This window comes from Phyllostomus discolor, chromosome 3 (genome assembly GCF_004126475.2).
Source record: "Phyllostomus discolor isolate MPI-MPIP mPhyDis1 chromosome 3, mPhyDis1.pri.v3, whole genome shotgun sequence".
Lineage (NCBI taxonomy): Eukaryota > Metazoa > Chordata > Mammalia > Chiroptera > Phyllostomidae > Phyllostomus > Phyllostomus discolor.
The window spans coordinates 171,207,182-171,230,455 of record NC_040905.2 but is presented as its reverse complement, the minus strand read 5'-3'; the positions used below and the strand labels follow the sequence as shown (position 1 = coordinate 171,230,455).

The window sequence follows — 23,274 nt, the reverse complement described above, 5'->3', positions numbered from 1 at the left end:
CTGATGAATGAGTTAATAAAAAGGTTAATATTTTCTCAAATTTCAGAAAGCCTAGGTAAGAGCCTTTTAGTAGAAGGTGAGAAAGCAGAAAGTAAAGCAAAAAGAAAAACTGAAAGACTCTACCTAGCATTTGTGTTTGGGCAGAGTATGTGCAAAGGAACAAACATTGCAGGATGCAAAATAAATGAACTAAGATGGTGTCTTTTTTCATAATTTAATAATGGAAAGCTGTTTTAGATCACAAGTGTTTTGTTTTATTGCAATACTGCATGTCTAATTTTTGGGAAATTACAGTTCTCTTTCTTCAAACTTACTAAGAAAATTGAGAAAGAATCTATTAGGAAAACATTACATTTCAAAATTAACTTTCATAGTAAAAAACCTTCACAGAACAATCAGCAAAGATCAAATCATTTAATGTCCTAGAAATGATGAGTTGTAAGATGGAGGGAGTCAACATGCCCCTTTTCAGACTTTTATTTTGTGCCTTATGGGAAGTCACTTAACATCTTAAAGTTTTAGTTTCTTTGGGTTTAATTTTCCATCTACAGAGGGATTTGGCAGCAGCAACATTTTCTAAGGGGCTGTGTGAAGCATGGCAACTTGAGTCTGAGGGTCTACCCAGGAATTTCTCTCTATTGTGACTCATTGGGGATAAGTCTTCCAGTTACAGAGGTTGAGAGTACAGCTCACAGTCCTAAAAGCACTCGAAGAGTCTTGATAGAACAAACAAAAACAATATAATGCAGAGCCCTTTAAAATCTTTCCCTATTCTCTTTTAAAAACTGCACCTCCACACACTACCCGAAGCACAGTTAGTGGGTCACAGATGATGAAAACCTAATTATGAAAAATGCTCAGGGCCATCATTTGGATTGACTGTTACTATTTGGATTTTGTTGACATATGGATTGAGTGTTAATTTAAACACAAGCAATTCCTCCCCTACCCTACCCACTCTTTGGAAATTTTGTCAATGTGTTCCTGACCTTTAGGAAGAACTGATTCAGAGAAAATGTTTGGAGACAATTTCATGTTTTCTAACATTTAATCTAAAATATTAAAAATAACTTGATTACTTAAATAATACATTTAATTGACTACTAATTTAAAATAAGTGTTTTCTAAATAGTTTAGCACAAAATTATCCTAGAATAAACCTATTAGAAAACCAAATAGCAGTTCTATAATAGACCTCATAAATATGGTTTAAATTTAAATAGTAAATTCTTCCTTCTCAATATTGAGGGTACATTACCAAAGGAAACTTTATAACCTAAAATAAAATAAAAGTCTTGTATTAAAAGACCAAAAGTCTTTTTAGTTAGGAACATTCCCCATAGGTTTCCCCAATTTTGTGAACAACGCATAAATCCGGTGCTGGTTGGTAGAGTGAGCCTGATAAATTGGTTGTATACTGTGCTAATAACATCAAAGTGTTGGCTTCCAGCAACCTGGCCGTCAGTTGACATTTCTGTGTCCCAGGACCCATGTGGTATATTAAACCCAGACAGCACTTTTCCAAATAGGTGCTTGACATTGAGGCTAAGGCAGAACACGTCCACCCAATCAGTGGAAAAGCGATTCAGAGCTTTTCCCAAAGAGCCAGTGTCAAAGCTTGCACTGGCTGAAGTGCTGTTCAGCAGTAGGGGCTGTTTCAGAAGCTACTTTCTAGGTATAAACATTCCCTCCCTTGACAAGTCGCAGGCAGAACCTCATGAAGTCTTCTTTCTTCCTCCTTACTGCAGAATATTTCATATCTATTATGGCTTTTAAAATCGAGTGTATAAAATGGAATTGCTTTTCCAATAGCTTCTCAATAGCTTTTTTTTTTTTCCAGGATAGTTGGATTTTAGAACCTTCTTATGAAGTTCTAAATTCTGAGTAAAAAAATTAATCTCAAGGTAGTATCTCTATAGGAAGTCCACTGAAGGAGACCAATTTTGCACAATTTCAACTCAAAATACAAAGGCAATTTAGAAGATTTACCTAATCTAGATAATGCTAGCACATTAGGAAAGCTGTGTGAACAGAGGTACAAACATGTAGTGACCAATAGGTACACAAGTACTGTAAACATTTGTGTTGTACTTATGTACATATTGAACATTTGTATACTTGAATTGAACATATATGTGTGTGCATTGCATCTTTATATTTGTTTAGGGCCTCACTGGCCACAAGGTGCTTTTGTTTATATTATGCCATTTACTCTAACTGTGGGCAGTCATTGCCTGAGCATGACAGTAGGATTATTACAACATATTACTAGGTGATTTTTAGACTGTCTTCATGAGGTTATTGAAGAATGTCTAGAAAGACATGGCTTTGAATGACCCCAGCAAAGAACAGTAGTAGTCTTTGTGCCAGGATGCTCTAGAATAATTCATGGCCATGGATCTGTACTCAAGCTGATTAGCCTAGTCCCTGTACACGGGAATTCTTTTTTTTAAGATAGAAGGCAGGATTCTGGACATAGCGGCCTCTAGAGAGATATTCTATGGGTGGCAAAGAACCAGGTAGTGTTAAAATTTTGGAGGAGTCAAGTAAGTCCCTTTTCAGGGACCAAGGTGACCTGTGTAGGTCTGGGTCTAAGGCTGGTTCCTGAAGCTATATCTGAAGAGTAGCTCATTCTTTACATTGATTGTACATGAACTTGAGGGATATTGCGATCGGCCATCACCCTCTCCTTGAGCTACCTCTGATTGTCCTTGATTCTCATTTTAATCAGATGTCTTGTCTTTATTTATGTATTTGTTTGTTTTAAAGTTGTTGTTTGGAAAGAGGAGGCCAGTGCACAATTCTGATCTGATTGTGGTTATTAACTGTATAATTGACTGGGTCATTCTACCCCATGAGAAGTCTCAAATGTGGTCCTACTCCTTGGGAGGGAGGCATGACTGGCTACTGCCATAGGCAAGTGCTTCAGCCTCCTTCAGGACTGGCTGGTTGCCTGCAAATCCACTCCTCTCCACTACTCTATACTCCTTAGAAAGCGGCTATAACAAAGGGAATATTTGTTCATATGGTCAAAGTTCCCATTGGGAGGTGACAGAACAATAATCCTTCAAAGTCCTGTAGTTCAACCACCTTATTTTTTAGATGAAGAGACTGAGCCTCAGAAAGCTGAACTAACTTGGAATAAGTTCATTTGGCTGTATGTGTGGTCAGGGCTCTCCATTTCAACGTAGTTTTCCTAACTGCCTGCAGAGGGCCTGTGCCGGGGGTGAGGATGGGGGGAAGTGCGTGGTAGATGACAGTGGTGGTTCCCAAGATGTTGTCCCTCGAAGCAAGAAAGGAAGAACTAAAGAACTGGATTTTCCCTTCACCATACAGTTTAATGATTTTTCTCACAGTTTAGCTTACTTTGGTTCATTTTAGTGACTAACTAGGCAGTCGTTCCTGAATTGAATGTCTCCCTATGTTTGGTACAGGCACAAGCAGAGGACATAGAAAGTACATAGCTAGAGTTAAGTCTTATTCTCTGTGCCATCTGTGAATGAAGACTCAACTATATATAGATACATATCTATAGATAGTTAACATGTATAGACTACACATATCTAATATACATATAAATATACATAGACAGATTAAAGCAGTCATAAAATGCCTATGTGTAGAAGCATGTCATTAATGGTGCCATGTTAAGACCACAGCACCTACTTGGGGTTTTTAATAAGTAACAATTAAAATACCGTCAACTTCTATAGAATTCCCCCAAATAAAACAGGACTAGTCATATCTTTATGTTTCTATATAGACTTGATAAAATAAAGTAGTACCCTATAAGGAATAGATCACTTCTAGGCTAAGCCTCTTTTGTAATCCCCTATGATTATTTAATACTCAGCTCCAGTGACAGGTGAATTATTAATTTCTATTTTTGATGCTTAAAATTCTAGAATCCATAAACAGAACACAAAAGGAATATGAAAGTAAATCTATTTTTAAGATAGGAGAAATCAATGAATTTCTATTTCATTGTCTTTACCTGGAGAGAAAATTAGAATAGAACAGCAAACTCAGGGGATGTGTGTAAAAGGCAATTCATCCCCTTAGCATCTCAGCTAATTTAATGGATTTTTTCTTTCTGTTTTAAAAAGCATGTTGTTTGGCAGTTGGAATTGTCTTGTCTGGTACCTGTCAGATGCATTGTCAATCATCTCTGAACATAAATGAGCTTTTATTAAGAGTATTAGTCCTGCAGAATCTCCCAACCCCTCTGAGGACCATTGTGGGGGGGGGGGGCAAAAACATGAGCTTCCTCTTCCCTTCCCTGCTTGTTTGCCAGGTATCCTTTAGCCAGACCCCTCTCCCTGCTGCTAGCGATTACAAAGTTTTATTGCCAGAGACAGAACACACCCACCATGCCATCTTGAAGGAAAATTCCAGCTAACCCCAGTTATTACTGCTGCCTAAATATTAATTTGAAGCTTACTTTTGCCCTTCTCTTATTTCATGTCTTTTTCTCCTATGGGATTTTGAGAAACCCAAAGGTATAATTCTAGAAATGCTTAATATTTTTCTGTTTGTTTTCTATTTCCAAAACTATGGGGAAAAATTATTCCTTATAAGAGATGTGGCTCAGAATAAGCAATAGTTCCCATCTCCCTCACCTCCGGGAGAGTTTGTGATACCATCACGCCCAGGACTTCTGTAACGTTGAGTTGCAATTACTTATTTTCCTGTCTGGGTCCTACATCGTGAGATCAGGAACCAAGGTCTGTTTGCCTCCAGTGCCTGGCATATCTCAAAAATATGCTTCTGACAGAATGCTTGGCAGTCTAAGACAGTAGAATGACACCACGTAAGAATTTAGGCTCCCCTACTTAACTAACTCAGTGGTCTAGGAAAATCGCTTCCGTATTTCTGAACCTTCATTTCCTCAACATAAATCTTCATTTCTTCATTGCACAATCGGATGACTTCTTCACTGCCCACCCGAAGGCACTGGCGTGAGGCTCAAATAGGCTAGCATATGTGAAAAGTCTTTCTCCATTTTTCTCCATACAGAAAGTATTATTATCAGAATCACTACCTAGAAAGTCTGTGGTTTCTTTGGTGCACTTTTAGAAAGACAAGTTTGGTTTTTCTAGGGGAATATTCTTGACTCTGATAAAATTCATGTAACTGACTTTTGGGGGTCTTCATGCTGTTACTTCCATAGCTGTTTTATGGTTCTTAAACATGCATTTCTTAACAGTTTCCAAATTGTAAGACCATAATTACATGGACTAATCCAAAAACTGATGGGAAAAAACCCTCCTTTTAAGATGACCCAATACCAGAATAATGACCCGATCATACACATTTCATTGTTCTCTCAGAAACCAGAGGGAGCAGATCAGGCCTTTTAGTAGCCTGTGTGATATAGCCTTGAATTCACCCAATGAAGGTGGTAAACTCAGATTTTGTAGTTTGTCTGCACGGGGTTCTTTCTATGACAGCTTGCCACCAGCTAGGTTAGTGCAGATGCTTACTAACCAAGTCAAGTCAGAAGGTCAGCAAGCTCTCACTGTAAGCTTCTCTGTAGCACCTAGGAGGGCATCAGGTGGGCAACAAATGCCAAACATGTTTCATGGTGGGAATGCCAATGAGCTCATGGGGCTCCTTGTGCAGATGGGAGAAGAGATAGCATGATGGTTCAATGGACCGGTTTTGAGGTTATTCCAACCTGGGCTTACATGCTTACTTTGCTTTTTACAAATTTTGTAACTTCTGAGCCTCAGTTTTTCAATCTGTAAAATAGATATACATACTTATATAATAGGCAAAATAAGATTGTTTTGAGAATTAAATATAGAACATTGCTCAACATAATGTAGGTGCTCAATGAAGGATAATTATATGATGCATAATAAGTAGTAATGTTATTAAGTGACAATGAAATCGATAACATTATAATGATAATGTTAATGATCATTATAATCATGATAATATTAATATTATTAATATTAATTATATTAATAATAATGAGGCTTATGCATGACAGATGTTGTCTTAAGAGCTTGCAAACATTAGATCATTTAATCAACACACTCAGGTAGGGACTATTATGGTCCCAGGCTTACAACTGAGACTCAAAGTTTAGGTAAACTGCTTAAGGGAGAAGGCCCACCAGGTTTTGAACTCAGGCAGGCTGACTCCAGAACCAGTGTTCTTAACCACCGAGCCGGTACCTCTGACACCTTCTCACCCCATGATTTCGTGATGGACTTAGTGTTCTAGTGAAATGAGTGGCAAGCTTTTGGATGGTGCAGGAAAGAATAGTGTGTCCCATTATTGTGGCTGGTCATAGGTACCTACATTTGACACCCACAGAAGAAGTTGTGTCCACTAGATGGCATTGCTGTTTTAACAAAATGTGAACCAAGTCAATACTTGGTTTTAAGAGAATGCTAAATAATCTCATAGCGTCTCTAGATGTCTGATGGAAGAAGTTTCCAAAGTTTAGGGAATATCTAAAGACTAATGGTATCTTGAAAAAAATAAAAAATATGTATTTTAGTTCATTTTGGGTTACTAACCCATTTTGTGTTCGTTCATTTTATCACTGTATAGGAAAACTGGATGGACTTTGAATTAATCTAATCCAAAGACGTCAGTTCAGAGATGAATAGACTGAAGCCCGGAGAGGAAAAGTGACTTGCCTCAGGTCACCAGACTGATGGCTTTGACTGTATTTTCCCCCATACTTCTTAGTGATTCTAAATTATAAAGAAACTGATTTTTGAATTCTTATAAGACTTTATTTTTGGAGTGTGGAGCAGAAGACTACCAAACAATTGTTAGTTTTATTAAATTAGGTTTTAAACACATGTTCCAAATCAACAGCACTCTCTTGCACTTAGATATTAAGTGGGACAAAAGTGAAAAATTATTCTGATTTCTTTTCTTCTTTTTTTATAACATGTTCTCTGGGAAAGATTAAGTGACTTCACTTATAAGGGCTGTCCCTATTGGTTGGCAATGTAGTCTGTGGATTTTAAACCCATAACAGGTAGCAGAGTAATGAATAAGTGAAAGGGCTCTGGAATCAGACTGCCTGGGGTGGAGCCTGGCTGTATCACTTAGTAACCAAAGGACTTTGGGAAGGCCATAAGACATCTCCAAGCCTCTGTTTCCTCATCTGTAAAATGGGAATAATATTTTCACTTATAAGATGCTCATGAAAATTCAATGTATATGAAGTGCCTGTGATGTAGTTAAAAAGCACGGTTAAGGATAGCAATAACTATAAATATTTTTATATTATAGCTGCTGTTCAGGTTCCTATGTCTCTCAGATGTGAATATTGTTACAGATATTTTGTCAACAACTTCTTTACTCACTCTCACATCCTAAATTGCTAAAAGAGAGAAATAATGTTTCGAGTTTTATAACTGTGTAACATTGCTTCTTCCTCAACCAGATGGTGGAAGTAGCCAAGATATATATGGCATGTACTTCACTAAGTGTTCACATCAACTTTATTTAAAACTCTCGTAGGCTTTAGGCTCCTACTCACAATGTAGACAGAGAAGGTGCCTGAGCACATGGTATACAAGCAGCATCAGCCAAGAGTTACTGGGCACTGGCTGAGTTCCAAACATTGCTCTTGATTTTCAAGTATTAACTCATTTAATTCTTATAACAACCATGTGCTGTATGAACTAATACTTTTCTCTTTTTAAAGATGAGCAATCAAAAAATATATGAGTAAACTGGGATTTAGAAACTTGCTTCAGCTCAAATAATAAGTCACAAAGTTGGGTTTGAACTCAGGTGGCCTGGTTCTTAAACACTCTTGCTCTGCCGTCAAACAGGGTGGATGTGAGGAGCCTCAAAGGTTCCTGAGCTCTACACTGTTTTCTCTAGTACACTACACACTGCAACAAAGCCTGATACAGTCATTGTTCATTTAGCTCTTCTAGGCTACTGTTAACATGCAACTCTACATCAATATTTTTTATGGTAATAAGTTAATGAAATCAACAGGTTAAACATTTAATAGGCTCCTGAGTTTCACAGGAGAAAGCATATTTGCAACAGGTTAGCATCCTAGGACAGGGCATCTTGAAGACCACTCCTTAGGAATCAAAGGACATCATGGCAGAAAAAGGATTGGGTTGCTGATGCAGTCATGCCTGTGACTAGCCTTAAGAGTTTATTTGTTGCTCTTATGTTCTACAACATTCCATACTACACTCTTTCCTTACCAGTAACTCAGACTCTATTCCCACATAGAATTCTTCAATTCAAATTTATAAAAGGCTTAGAGGTCTTCTGGTCTACCCCTCTGACTTTACTAAGAAGGAAACTGAGGTACCATTTGCTTGCAGTTTGTCTCCAGTTATCTGAGAGGGAGAGATGGAGCCTCATTCATTCACTTCTTATATATTATTTCTATATCCCTTAGTTATTTCACATTAAATAGCACCACTTTGAATCCCTGCTAAAAATTTCCTGTTTATACCAATAACATTTTTCATTCAGTGATGAACCCAAGTTTAACAGATAGCATCTGTTCTTTATAGATAGCATCTTTCTATTTATAATTTCTTTCTCCTTTGCTTGAGACAAACTTTTATGGGGTCAGGGAACAATGACATTTATTAGAATATATTTTAAAGTCAATTAGTTTTTTTTTCACTAGAAGGCATGAATGCAAGTAATTCAACATAGACCTAGGATAAGGACCATATGAAATAGGACCAAGGCAGCTTCAAAGCAGAATTTCTAAAATTGAGCTGGGAGGGGACTTCCACTTACCGATTTCAGTCATTGTTATGCCTGGTGCTAACTGCCCGTTGTTGAAAGAGCTATAGGTAAACAAGTTGGGTACAGAGGTGAGGTCATAGATGGGTTCTTGCTTTATCTGTTTGATTCCAGTCATGTCAAGTCCTGACTGATCAGGGGATGGCTGGCCGGAATCCACGTTGTAGTAACCCTCGGACTTGGGCAGGTCGATGACGTGTCCGTTGGCGTAAGTGCCACCGGCCTCATTGTTCAGGTTGCTGAGGCTGCTGCTGTACACCCTAGCCAGGGCTTCTGCCTCCCCGCTCTGCTGCTGCCGCTGCTCCTGCAGCCGCTGCTGGTGCTTCTGCACCTCCGCATACAGGCTGTCCCTTTGCTTCTTGGACATCCTCCCGAACTTCACAGCTGGGTCAGAGAGAAAAGCAGAAAATAGCACTTGTGGTTATCATTCTCATTAACCACCTCAGGTTCAAGGTGTCATGGATGGTTGTCCCATGAATATCAAATGTACAAACTCCTAGCACCATAGCCCAAGAGCTCAGTCATTTGCACTCTGCATTTGGCAAAAGGTTATATTCATGGGCATCTGTACTGGTTAGGTGCATAGTGAGCACGAAATCTAAGCTAGGAGGAAATTCATGAGAGTTTATGTATTTCTGGTGGCCATGAAGTTAGAAAGCATATTCCCTTTTTCTTTTTTAACTTGTGGGAAAATATCATAAAAAACTAAAAAACTACCAAATAGTACCTCTTATTAAAATGTCAATCAAAACTCATTTTTAGCTTCCCTTCCTAAACATTAGGATTATTAGATTGTTGGAGAGGACCTTATTATTTTACTATTTTCTAAGTAGTGTGTTGGGTAAGAACAAGGATGTGGGGCAGGGTGATAAACACAATTTTAAGTAAGCCACACCATTTGCCTACAGTTGGATTTTGGGATAAAATATAAAGGATCTTTGGAAAATAGCAATTTTGCATATTCAATGGGCAGCAAGTAACTCCTCCTCTTCATTCTGCCATCCCTAAGTTTTATTGCCCATCTTGTCTGGCAAAATCCTTAGCCATTTGGAGGAAAAAGGAGGAAGAGGCTCTGTCAGAAGGCATAAAGTAATATGAGGATTCTTTCATTTGAATGAGTTGTTTCTTAACTTACAGAGCTTCACCTCCTGGACTGTTATGGATATTGACATTTTTTCTCACAAGCTGTCAACTCCTGTTTTAGGATGTGAAAATCCTGAGTCAAGGGGCCACTGTGCCTGAATCATCAAGCAGTATGTCATTCAACTCATAGTGGGAACTAGGACAAACTTGGAGGTTCCCCTCCCAGTTTCTGTTTGCTTTTTTTCCTTTTGTGACACTCTCCCTCACACCTGTTGGTGTTGCGAGCTCAGAGAACGTAGAAAGAAGAAAGTGGAACATGGAATCAGGTTCAATCCCTGATTTAGTCATTGGTGTTGATGAATATAAATTCTGAGAATAACCAAATGGTGAAGTGCTTAAGAACTCTCCAGCATGAAAGGCCCACAGAAGAGGTTCCTTCTGTGAAAGAGCTGCTGTTTCACCCCCAATGTTCCTTCAATATTCATTTTCTCCTTCCATTGGTTACAAAGCCACCAAATTTTATGTAAGCATCAGCTGTTCAAAAGGGAGACCACATTTCCCAGCCTCTGTTCCTGCCAGATGTGGCTGTGTGATTAAGTTCTGGGTAGCTGCACACACTTCCAGGTGTCAAATATGCCATTCCCTCCTCCCTGTCCATTGGATTGTGGATGTGAGGAGACTTAGAACATCCCAAACTCTTCCTCTTCCTCAATAGTCCTTCTTCTTAAAAGCCTATGTTCTTGCTTTCCGATGCTGTCTAAGTTGGAGAACAAAGTGGTAATTGTCTAGTAGTGTTTCTGAAAGAAGACAATTGATCTGGTTAATTCAGACCAAACTTCTCTTTCCATCTCAACTGTCATTTCTACAGGGTCTTGAATCATTTAGATCATTGTGTTTAACTTTGTTCATAGACATACTGTCTTTATTAGACTCTGCGTCTCAAAGACAAATTTATTTGCTTACTAATTGCTGTGGTATTTGTAGTTTGTTCACAGACAGAATTCTATAGTAGCTTTTAGGGAAACTGTACTTGTACCTTTGTATTATATCTTTATAGATAATTTACTACATATACTTCTCCAGTAGAAAAACATTTTGCATAAGAAAAATAAATCACAGTACATTTGGGTTCAGAAAGAATGCTCCCCCCTACAAGAAAGTAATGTGACATGCTTCTCATTTGCTGACCCTCTCTTGCATTCATACAGGCTTAGAACAGCTCTTTGTTACAGAGCTCTGGTGCTGAACACCAAATTTGTGTCTGTTGCTATAAATTAAGATTTTTTTAAAAAGACTTTCTGTTTTTATTTTTAGAGAGAGGGGAAGGGAAGGAAAAAGAGAGGGAGAGAAACATCAATGTGTGGTTGCCTCTTGTGTGCCCCCAACTAGGAACCTGGTCCACAACCCAGGCATGTGCCCTGACTGAGAATTGAAACGGTGACCCTTTGATTCACAGGCCAGCAGTCAATCCACTAAACCACACCAGCCATAGTCAGATTAAGATTTTTGTTTCACGTTGAAATTAAGAACAGTCTAAAAATAGCCAGAGGGGAGTGGGGAGGGGACAGTGGAGAGAAAGGTTTTCAGGAACTACTATAAAGGACACATGGACAAAACCAAGGGGAGGGTGGAAGCAAGGGAGGGAGGTGGGTTTGGCTGGGGTGGTGGGGGGTGGTGGGGGGGAGAAAATACAGACAACTGTAACTGAACAACAATAAGGTAATTAAAAAAAGATTTTTGTTTCAGCTTGAGTATATCTACTTTTTGACTTACTTTAATAGAATAATTTTGCATTTGTTAGTTTAAAATTTATATGGAGAGAAAAATTGATAATGAGACACTCTTCTAACATCAAGATAGAAATGCAATGGCTCTTTTTAAATTTCTTTCCACTCAATCCTTGTTTCCGATTTCTATACACTGTAATTAGGTGAAATATACATAGTGGTGGATTGATTTTATTAATGACCCTGATTTCTCTTACCTATTCCCATGTTCTCCCCCATGTAAATGTGCAGCGCCCTTTTATCTGTGTGGGCATTCTTACCCCACTCCTTGACTCAGGGTCATATGGCCTGCTCTGGGCCAATGGGACACTGATGTATGTGACACAAACAGAGGCTTGCAAAGTGCTCGTGTGATGGGGCGTCTCACCATGAAAAGGCCATGCCTAACCTAGCTTGCTAGAGGGTAAGATGTGTGAAGTAGAGCCAAGCTACCTGAGTCTTCCCAGACAAGGCCATCTATAATCAATAGAGGCATAGACTGACCTGTAGTCGGTGGCAGATGAATCAATGAGCCCATTCAAGACCTTGTATTTAACAATTTCAAGTTCACAATTATGCTGTTAACCATAGATCTCAAAATCAAAGCTAACGATGTCCAATAAGTATGCTGTCAAGACCTGTGCCCTAGTGAACATCTGAAGACTCAATGGTGAATAATTATGTCTTTTCCAAGAAATTAACTTATCAGGTCACTGAGCAAGCCAAAATGTTTTCAGAGAAACAACTTAAAGTACCACTATCTTTTGGAATTATCAGCCTTCATTCTAAGTCACAGACTTTACTGACAATTACTATAATACTATTTTTAAATGAATTTTCCCTGTATTTCAGAAATACAGATGAGCCAGTGTTTCAGTTTTATGCTCTTTCCTATAACAAACGTGGTGGTGTATTTTTGGGAAAATTATAGTACATGGCAAAAATAAACCTTTGGTAAGTTTATTGAAAGTTATAACTTTCCTAACATACAAATAATTCCTTGTCACTATTTGTAAATACAAGGTACGTACATGTGTTGTATTCATAGACTTATTTCAACAAAGGCTGTATTACTATTATACTTTCAAATATTAGCATTCTTCTTACCACTAACCATTAATCAGAATGACACGTATTTTAAGTGTTTGCCCCTCTCACACTTGAATTATGCTGTTAATGAGATTCACTTGAGTATAGAGGCAGTCTCTTGTGAAACTGCACGCTCTCAAAGAAACTAGCACAATACCGTGTACATTGCAAGTGCTTTATAAACATTCAGTGATGATGGTATTTGCTCATGATAAGCTCTTAACCCTCATTTTGATCCCGTATTAGTAAAGAACAGTTTTCACAAAATACTGAAAATCTTTTCATATTTATTTGGATTGTGGGATTCTAAATGAAACAAGTCTTTGGGATAACAATGAAACAAAGTCACTGCTTCTTCAAAGACTTCTACTTACCATCATATGGCAACTAGACACCTGTTTTTGGTTTTGAGATAACCCAATTGCAGAACTATCATCTATGACTTTCTATAGTTATTTTGGAAATTATTTTCTCTTCCTAATTTTGGATGTAAGTTTCTCCATGTTTTCATCTTGCTGCTCACCAAGGAAACTGGTCTTAATTTAACTCTTGAATTTCAGGGATATGCTTTTTCATGAAATAGTGCTCTAAGCTTTGTAGAAAAAAAAATTTGATCCAATCTACTCAACCATATTTATAGTTTAAAGATATTTCTAATCCTTCTCCTCAAGTGCCACCCAACAGAAACTCCTGTGATGGTAGCATGTCCTCTGTGCTTTCCAGTAGGATGGCCACCAGTCACATGTGGCTATTGAGCACTTGAAATATACCTAGTGTGACTTAGAAACTGGATTTTAAACTTTGTTTAATTTTAATTAACCTTTTAGGTTTCAATAATGACATTTGAAAACCACTCTGAATGAGAAGACGGATCTGTGAAGCCTGTCCTTGCAGGGCAGCTTCCGTGTTTTCACAGGGGCACGCCACTAACAGGACATGTACTCAGTTACTGACAGGTGGGTTTCTTTCTGGACCCCAGTATCTTCCTACTGATGCCAAACATTTTTCTTGTGATTTGCTTGCTTTTTTTGTAGTCATATAATTGGAAACAGTTTACACTGAAGATTCCTACAACTAACATTTTTGAAACGTCCAGTTAAAAGGAAAAAGAAATAAGATAGTGGAGAAGATGCAGTGGGTGTACACATGGTATTAATCCACACACACACACACATGCATATCTTCACCTTATTATATACATGAACACATGTGTATGTATTTCCAGTAGATTTGATCTTTAAGTCTTTGCCTAAGCTAAATTTGAGCAAATTTGTTATTGCCAAGCTTGTCATCTGTTCCTATATTCACCACGGCTAATAAACCACCACAGAGGTGACAGTTCAGGAGAGAATGAAGATCTAGTGATTTCAATAGTTAAATCAAACTGTCTACTAGTACCATGTTATTTTAGTAACCAGGTATGGTGGAGTAAGCATTTTTAGAGCCAGGCATAATTGACAGAAAGAAAATGCAAATATCAAAATGAAGATGCTACTTATGTCTGAGGGAAGGTGGGCGTAATGTATGTAGAGAAGAAGTTATGTGTGAGAACAGTTTACTCTGGCTACTGGCACTACTGCTAAAACACTTTGAAAATATTTGTTTAATTAGCAGAGGTACTTATAATAAATTAGCGGCAGGAGAAACACCATCTCTCTTTCTTGCATCCTTACTAGGCATAGCTAATCAATGATAATTTTAGGGCTTTCCAGTTCTTCAATACCACACATTAGGCATTACTTATTAATAGGAGATAAAAGCTTATTTAGCTTCCTTGGTGTTAGTATGATTTATTTGGTATAAAGTATCCTTTATAATCAAGGTTCAGACCAACTTCCAGTATATAACATAGTAAAGAAGAATTTATTTTCCCTTAGAGAGAATCTTTTTTTTCCTTCTGCTAGAGCCCCTTCTCCTCATTCCCAACCACCACACCATTCTTGAGCACTTCTTACTATTAGTTCAACATAAGACATGCTCAGGAGGCATTTTGGGGGATGTTCCTGGAAGCCTCAGGATGGTCTCTGAACTGAATATTAAGATGGACCATATCCTTAATCCCCAGCATCCTCAGACAGTGTATTGCTTTTACTTGCATAGAAATTTATATGCTGCAGTAAATTTCTTCCCCCTTGAAAACAGATTGTGGCTCTATCCATTGAGTGCCCTTCCCTTCCTCAAGACATTTCTTTTATGTCTTGGGATTCAGACAATATTCTTTTGTGGGCTGATGTCAGATTCTGCGTGGGACCATATGCCCACCCTTGCTCATCATTCTGTTCACCAGCACAGAGCCACAAGAGCTGCACTCCCGAAAGAGAGATTTCCTTTTATTGTAGGAAGAAATAATAAGCATAAGTACCCACTGGTTTATTCTTTTTGAACAATTATTAATGTGGCTTTTCAGATACTGCCAATTAATATGCCACCTCTTAAATTGTAGAAAAAAGTACAAAATTATTAACTCAAATTCCCCTAAAATTTTACAAATAAATCTTAACTCCCATCCTCCAATTCTTCACTTTAATTATGTGGAAGTACACAGTGCTATAAGTTTACCCTATGAGTAAATTTATGTGGTTAGCAAGTCTAGAAAAACAAATAAACAAAATATCATTTAGGCAATAAATAGAAAAATTTTGGAAACTTACACCTCTGCATCTTTAGAAACTACCTGTAAACTAAAGGGCTCAAGGTCATATTCTTCTTCTTTTTTCCCCATTTTTATCTCATAGGTGTACTCTTGTGTAAGACGGGTTTAGATGGGTTGAGAATTAGAGAAAAGATAAACCAAGATTCAAGATATAACTATTTGGAGAATGCAAGCTAAGAAGTAAGTAGTTTATGTGCCTAGATATCAAGATCTATGTGAATTTATCCAAATGACTAAAAGGTCCATGTTTAATTTAATAACTCATAAAATCCCTTTATACTAAGATGGAGCACAAGTAAATTACCCAATCTTTAAAAAACCTAGAAGCATTTATTTTCTCTTTTTTGATGGCTGTGGGTCCACACCACATTGAACTTCAGTAGAGGCAGTGTGACCAGGAGCGCAGAATCCACAGTGTTTCATATAAAGAGAATAAGTATCAGGGGCACTGTCTGTGTCTCAGGCACTAGGAAAAAGGGAATGCTATGGTTCATTAAACAAACATTTAGGTGTCTGCTTTTAACCAGACCCTGAGGATACAGTGGGAACAAGACAGAAATGGCCCAAGACTCGGGGCTGCTCACAGTCTGATACAGGAGTGCTGTGGCCAGTGGCAGTGGGGAAATAAGTAGTTTAGATGAATACTTAAAAATGGAAGAAAAGCTAGATGATATTCTCTTTTATTTTCCCTCTTTTATTAATCTAAGAAGTTCTTCGCTGAGTCAAACCACCCATTTGGGTTGGGCATGCAGATAAGCGCACACTTGAGTCATACTCTGAGAAGGACACTGCCTACACAGCCCTTCTAAGACTTGGACTGCTGCAGTTGCATTTGGCATCTTCACCATGACTCAGAAGAGTCTATATCCTTATCTAAATAGCTGTGACCAGCATGTGGAGCTTCTGGGCTTCCTATAGAAACACATTCTCATCCTTAGCATCTCCATATACTAAGTAACTTGTGGAGTCAGACTTACCAAAGCAAACAAATGGTTCCAGTTCCCTAGGGCTTTCCCGTTTTAGCTCTGAAAATCTCATGTCCCAGGAAGCCAGCCCTTCATCTGCAGGCAAATCTGGACAGCCGGTCATCTCTCAGTCTAGGCCTATGTGGCTTTCACCTAACCTAGTTAGTATAGGTTGCTCCATGAGCTACAGTAAAGTCTTTTCTTTGTATTTCATAGGCAATACTATGTTTTTATATGTTCTTACTTTTCCTCTTAATGTGCTACGAGCATATGCTTTTTCCATTCTTATCTCCAATTCCCTTTGTCTAGGATTCTTCCAGCAGCTTAAATAGACTCCAACAAAGCATCTTTTATGTAAGAAGTAGGAAGCCTTTATGTAAGAAGTAGGAAAGCAATGCCTTACCATCTCTTGACATTCCTAGGGCAAGACACTTCTGCAGTCGGCAGTGTTGGCAACGGTTTCTGTTGGTTCTGTCAATTAAACAGTTTCTCTGCCTTGGGCAGGAGTAAGAGGCATTGTTCTGCTGGCTCCTCCTAAAGAATCCCTAGAGGGGAAAAAAGAATGGGAGGGATAGATTTATAAGAATGGAAACAGAGACCATTAACATATACATCTGCTATATTTTCTACAGTGAACATAACTGAATTTAGTTTTTAAAATTCTTTGGATATCTTCCCTAGGACAGCTAACAGATATTTGTACTAGGAAAAATATACTATCTACAGAGATATGACAGTATCATTCATTCATTCATTCATTCATCTATTAATGATGCTTGTGAGCTATGCTGTTCAATGTAAAGAAAAGTAGAACAGAGTTCCTGCCCCAAAGAGCAGGGAGAAAGGAGTGGAAAAGGGAAGTGTCACTGCAAGGCAAATATGACAAAATGTGATGGGGACTGTAACACAGGCTTATGTCAAGTGCTGTGGGGTTGAGGGACTTGGAGTATTGGTTGCAACAGCAGTACTGAGAAGTTTGGGCTCAGTGTGTTCTGCTATCTTAGTTTTTAAGATGCATTTTTGCTGATTTGAAAATATTTGAATTTGGCCAGAATACATCTGGGAGTTTTGATTTTGAACCACTGATGTACCTTATAATCATCCCATCTTTGAATAAGAGAATATGGTATATAAATTGTTCAATAAAAAGACAGGCAATAAGCAAAAGCTGAATTACTGCTTTGTGCTTGGCCTCAGGCTGGTGATGCAGGAGGTTTTCATGTAAATAAGTTTGGGTGCTTTCAGTACAAAATGAACTTCCATAGACCATTTATTACCATTCTGAATAAAGCCACAGCTGAATTTATTATGTTTTTAATCTTTGTATACCCTTTGACTTAACTGTCTTACAGGAAACCCTACTGGGAAAATAAACATTTTCTCCAGAGATATGAAAGTATATCATTCACCCATTTAATAAGTTTCCCTAATTACTCTTTTATTTTATTTATTTAAAAAAATAAAAAATATATTTGTTGATCTGAGAGAGAAAGAGAAAGAAAGAAAGAGAGAAAAACATCAATGTGAGAGAGAAACATTCATTGGTTGCCTCCCATAAGTGCCTAACCGGGGGTCAAACCCACAACTTAGGTATGTGCCCTGATCAGGAATCGAAACTGCAAACTTTTGGTGTGTGGGATGATGCTCCAACCAACTGAGCCACCTACATCAGGGCCCCTAATCACTCTTTACTCTTGAATTTTGGTACAGCAAAAGAGCAAAATGCTATGAACAAAATGATAGTGTACAGATTTACCAAGATAAATTTTAAGAAAGGATAACCTACAGTAATATCTTTCGCAAGAGGAAAACTAGAACATTTCTAAGTGTTAAGCTCAATACCCGTCTTGCCGAGAGGCCTAGAATAGGTCACTAGACTTCCTTTAAATAGCTTTTGTGTTTCCTCAACTATCAACAGGAGATAGAGTGGGGCTGGGACTATGGTGAAGCTAGAGAGACAATCACCCTGGACATAAAATTTTAGGGTTGCCAAAAGACTTGGTAATCTGGATAAACAATATTTTAACAGGATATGTTAAAAATCAACACTAACACAAAAACTCCCAGGAGTTTAAATAAAGACAGGGTTAAGATTAGTGATTTTCCTTTGTTTCAAATTCCCATATGGTTCAATATGGTAGTGTAAAGAGAGCTCAGCTGACCTTGTGCTCAGAAATGGATATGTAGCCAAATATCTCCTTAAAGACAAAGAGCTCTAACTGGTTTTTGGTTGTAAGCCCCAAGCCATTCAACAACAAACAGTTTCATCTCCACAAACACATGTGTATTATTTATGTAATGGACCAGTGATGGTAGAATGTGATATTTGGTTGTCCAAGTCTAATGAATTCATGGAGCCCCTTAAAATAGGGATTACTTCCAACCAAGCCCCCAGGGATTGAAATGATGTATTTCACATACCACGAAAGCTGTCAAAAAGCATAACCTGAGCCCATTTGTACTGATTAAAGATAATCAGGAATTTACATATTAGGAAAGAAGAGGGTAGTTTTTAATCTTTGAATAGTCTAGTGTCACTTACTTAACACAAGAATTGACAGAAAAGACTTTTCTGAAGTCATAGCTACAGCCCTACTAATTTAATGCCAATTTGACATTAATTATGAGGCATTACTTGTTTATCTATTGCTCATTATTGCATATGAGGTATTTGGCATGTAAAAGAAATTATTTCAAATTTTACTGAGTGACTAGAAATTTGAGTAAGTGCACCAGCTGAATTGATGTTATTTAAAACAGGTGGTTGATGCTGACTGGAAAACCGCACTACAAAAATTCAGAGCTTGATACAGAATGTGCTGTCATTGACATTTTATTCTAAACAGAATTTCCTGAGCTTACTATTTGGAGGAGAGTGTAGTATATTTACAAAGGTGGGTTTTTCCATGAAATTAAAAAAAGTGTGGCATACAATGTCATTTTGACTAAAATCTCTGAGTATGCCTTAGAATAACAGTGTAATTTCTTTGGCTGTGGGTTCCTCCTTTAAATAGAAAGATGTCAGGAGCCGATGCACTTGTCCCTGGCTATTGACCTGCTGGAATGTATTTGTTCAGTAGTTACATCCTTTGGAAATTACTGTTTTAAATGCTTTGCTCCTTAACATGGACATATCCTCATCTTTCAAAATCAGATATTTTCCAGTAGACCTTATGCAATGAAACACAATACATGTTCACTTTGATATTAGTCTAAAAAGCAGTCAGACTATGGGTGTGTGTTTCTGGATCCTATGTAAGCCAGACCAGAGCTCTTAAAATTGCACAATAAACCAACACAGTGGTGGAAATGTTTTCACTGGAGAGAGTTCTGATTCTAAAATTATTAGTGTTTACAAACAAAACTACTTGCCCAGCAGTAATAACTTATTCTGGGAGAGTAAGGAATTTCTGATTTGTAATTTTGCTTTATTGTTTCTTTTGATGTGTTGAATAAATTGTATTAAGGTGGACAACATGCAATTTTTACCTGTGGGTCTGCAGAAAAACAGTGAAAGGCACATCTCATGATGTTCAAATACAGACTATTGCAAATCACTTCTAAAGCAGGTCAGTATATTGATGGGTTAGCATATTAATAATGGTATTCTCCCCTCTTTGCACCCTTCCCCAGTGTTATTTTCATTCATTTCTTTCCTCCAGTTTTAGTTGTAGGAATTATGCTGTTTTAAGACTAGGATAAGACTGCCAATTTTTCACATAGCACTACTGAAGTGTTAAGATTAAGGTTGGTTCTCAGAATCTATGATTGTGCTACATTTCTTTCAGTTCACCAATCTTAAATTAATGATTTAATCTCTTGCATTTTTGATAATAAATATCAAATTTACTGCTTTTACCAGCAACTTTGCCAGCATATCTCTTTCCCCTACTGTTTGGAACTTCCCTGGCTGGTTTCAGAAGCTGTAACCTCCCCATGGCTAAGGCTGAGTGGGTGACCTTTGGACCATAAGCAACTAAGGAGACAAAGCTTATCTCCCTGGGAGGGGTGCTGCTTCTGTTCCTTTTTCTTCATCCAAAACTTGCCCCCAATGCTTGATCAGTTATCCAATGACAGGTAAGATTCCTTAAGCGGGGAATGACCTAAGACAGGCACAATCACGTGGAGGCCCCAAGAAAGGGCTTGAAGGGCTATAGCAAAAGGGGGTGATGGATCCTTGCCCCTCAGCTTTGACAAAGCCCGAGTCCTCATTCTGTCTGCAAGAAGTCTTCTAATCTCTTGGCTGCTTTACTTCCTGTGCTTGCCTTAAGCCTGAAACAATGACAGAGGGAGGTGCAGCCCTGTGCTGGTAAGGGTGGGTTTCCTGGGCATCAGGCCTAAGAAAGAATACATAAAATCCTGTGAAACCTGCTTTGTTTAGAATGCTCTCAATTAAATAAGGGTCCAAGCAAGAAGTGAGTTTGTTCCTCAAAGTTTTATTGTTCTTTAGCTATCTGACCCTGACTCAAAATAGGCCCTCAGAGTTCTTTGTTATCTATTGTTTGATCCTTACTGTCTGACAATGATTAATGAGCTTTACCTGTATTCCTGTGCAAATGAACCCAATAAGAGCCCACTGAGGAAAAGGCTCTTGGCCCTTCTCCTTTGAGAGATAGGTCACCTTTCCTCCCCAGGCAGATCATGTCTTGGTAGACTTATTTTCATCAGTGACGGCCGGGGGTCCCTGAGGGCAGAGCACTCCCACACCCTACTAGACCTCAGCTGCATTGTATTTGTTTTGGTTACACATTGCCTTTTAAAATTAATTGTAGACCTGTTTTTATTTCCCTCTTGATATTTAGTCACTTGCACTTTCTTTCCTTCTAGGGATTAATTTAACACATTTACTGTTTTAAATTTCTCTTATTTTAGATTAGGTCTATGTTAACTACTATCCTTTTAACTTTTTCCTATCTATCTATCTATCTATCTATCTATCATCTACTTATCTATCCATCTCAGCTTTGTACTTTAAAATCAACTTGCCTATAGGCATTCATTTGTTTTGGAAGGATTGATTGGCTCTGTCCTGGAGGGGAACACTGAACCCAGAATGAAAAAGCCAGTAAAACCATGGTCATGGTGTTGACCGTGTCCTCTCACTAGATCTGTGACATTGGCCAAATGACATAATCTTGTTTATACCTCAGGGCCTCAATGAAAAATGAGCAGGTTGGGCAGGTGCTTTTTAATTAATTTACAGATTATCTGGTCTACTTCTAACTAACATTTTTATACTTCCAGTTTTTTTTTCTTATTTTTTTCTGGAATGTGAGAATAAAGGACAGCCATGTGCATATTACAACTGTTACTTTGTCTTTTTTCTCAAGCAGATAAATAAATATAAGCCCATTACCTTACAACCTTTATTATTTTTTTAAAATTTACTTATTTATTTTTAGACCAAGGAGAAGGGAGAAGGAAAAGAGAGAGATAAACATTAATGTGGGATTGCCCTACTGGGGACCTGGCCTGCAACCCAGGCAAGTGCCCTGATGGGGAATCCAACCTGCGACACTTTGACTCTTTGGTTCACAGGCCTGCACTCAATCCACTGAGCCACACCAGCTGGGGAATTTAACTTATAGTTCCTTCGTATAGGAATGAATGCCCTGGAGTTTACTGGAGACAGTACTGTTAAAAAGGCAAGAATCAGCACTTATATCTCTGTCAATGTGAATAATTCAAGCTTTTACATAACGATCCATTTTCAAGCATCTGCTGACCAGTTAGTTAGCCTATAGCAAAAAGGTGAAAGGCCAAGGCATGGAAAATCAACCCACCCAGCCATCAAGCAAGAATTCCTGAATGTCAGTAGCAGATGCAAGAATCCTATAGCAGGCCTTCTTTAAAAAGGTGTCACCACATGCATCATGAGGCACACGGATGCCTGAGGCAAACATGGATGCTGGGGGCAGTACTGTGTCAAAGTCCCATACCTTGCAGCCTTCACACGTGATGACTCCGTAGTGGATCCCGGAGGACTTATCGCCACAAATTTTGCATGGTATCACTTCAATTTGTGCTGAAAAGGGAAAACAGGCATTTTGAGCTCATAGAGTTTTCTTCTTACTTTTACCCTTCTACCTCCCTCTCCACTTGTTCCTGTCAGGACTTTAGTGTTTAAAGACACTGGGGTGGGGGTATGGATATGGTGTGAGGTCATCCAGTCCCATTTGAATGGCCTCCTGAAGCTCTTCCAATTAAAAGGGAATCCATCTTGTTTGCTTTTTTCCAAAAAAAAAAAGAAAAGAAAAAAAAGAAAAGTCAGGGACCAGAAATTTTGTAAATTTTGCCTTCATCATTTTATCCTTTATAACCTTGACCTTGAAATAATGTGTGCTAAAAATTCCTGGGGCCTGAGATTTGATTTTTTTTATTTTACACTTCAAGCATTGTCAAAGAGAGTTATCACATTGCCTTATTTCAATAGTTTTTAAATAGGTAAATAAAAGCAAAACTGGAGCAGGTGGTGGTGAGTTTATATTGGGTTGACCAAGAAGTTCATTTAGTTTTTTCTATATGATGGCTCTAGCAGTGCTTAGTTTTCTTTAACTTCATTTGAACAATTTGTTAGATTGTATTGTGACAGCTGTTATATCAGTATGCATTTCAAAAAAGACATCAAAATTGGTGAATTTTCATGCAGCCATTTTAGTATTGAAGATGGAAGAAGATAGGCAACACTTTTGGCATATTATGGTTTATTATTTCAAGAAAGGTAAAAACATAACTGAAATGCAAAAAAGATTTGTGCAGTGTTTGGAGAAGATGTTGTGACTGACTGAATGTGTCAAAAGTGGTTTGAACAAAAGTGGTTCCAAAAACTATTTGACATTTTGGCCAAATAATTCTTGGCTGTCTTATGCACTGGAAGATGTTAAGCAACACCCCTGGTCTCTACCCACTAGAAGCCAATAATAGGACATATCCAACATACTCAAAATGTCCAAATCAA

The 23,274-nt window shown here is 38.0% G+C and overlaps 1 protein-coding gene across 2 annotated transcripts in view; it reads right to left on the bottom strand.

Annotated features, from left to right (window-relative positions):
• Positions 1-23,274, bottom strand: part of RORB (RAR related orphan receptor B) — a 191,052-nt gene that overhangs the window by 35,763 nt on the left and 132,015 nt on the right. For both annotated transcript variants that reach the window (XM_036021745.1, XM_036021744.1), the window contains exons 2-4: positions 22,256-22,341; positions 16,720-16,861; positions 8,755-9,144 (exon numbers count right to left, since the gene is read on the bottom strand). In XM_036021745.1, the coding sequence (XP_035877638.1) occupies positions 8,755-9,144; positions 16,720-16,861; positions 22,256-22,341 (618 nt within the window). The remainder of the gene's footprint in view (positions 1-8,754; positions 9,145-16,719; positions 16,862-22,255; positions 22,342-23,274) is intronic.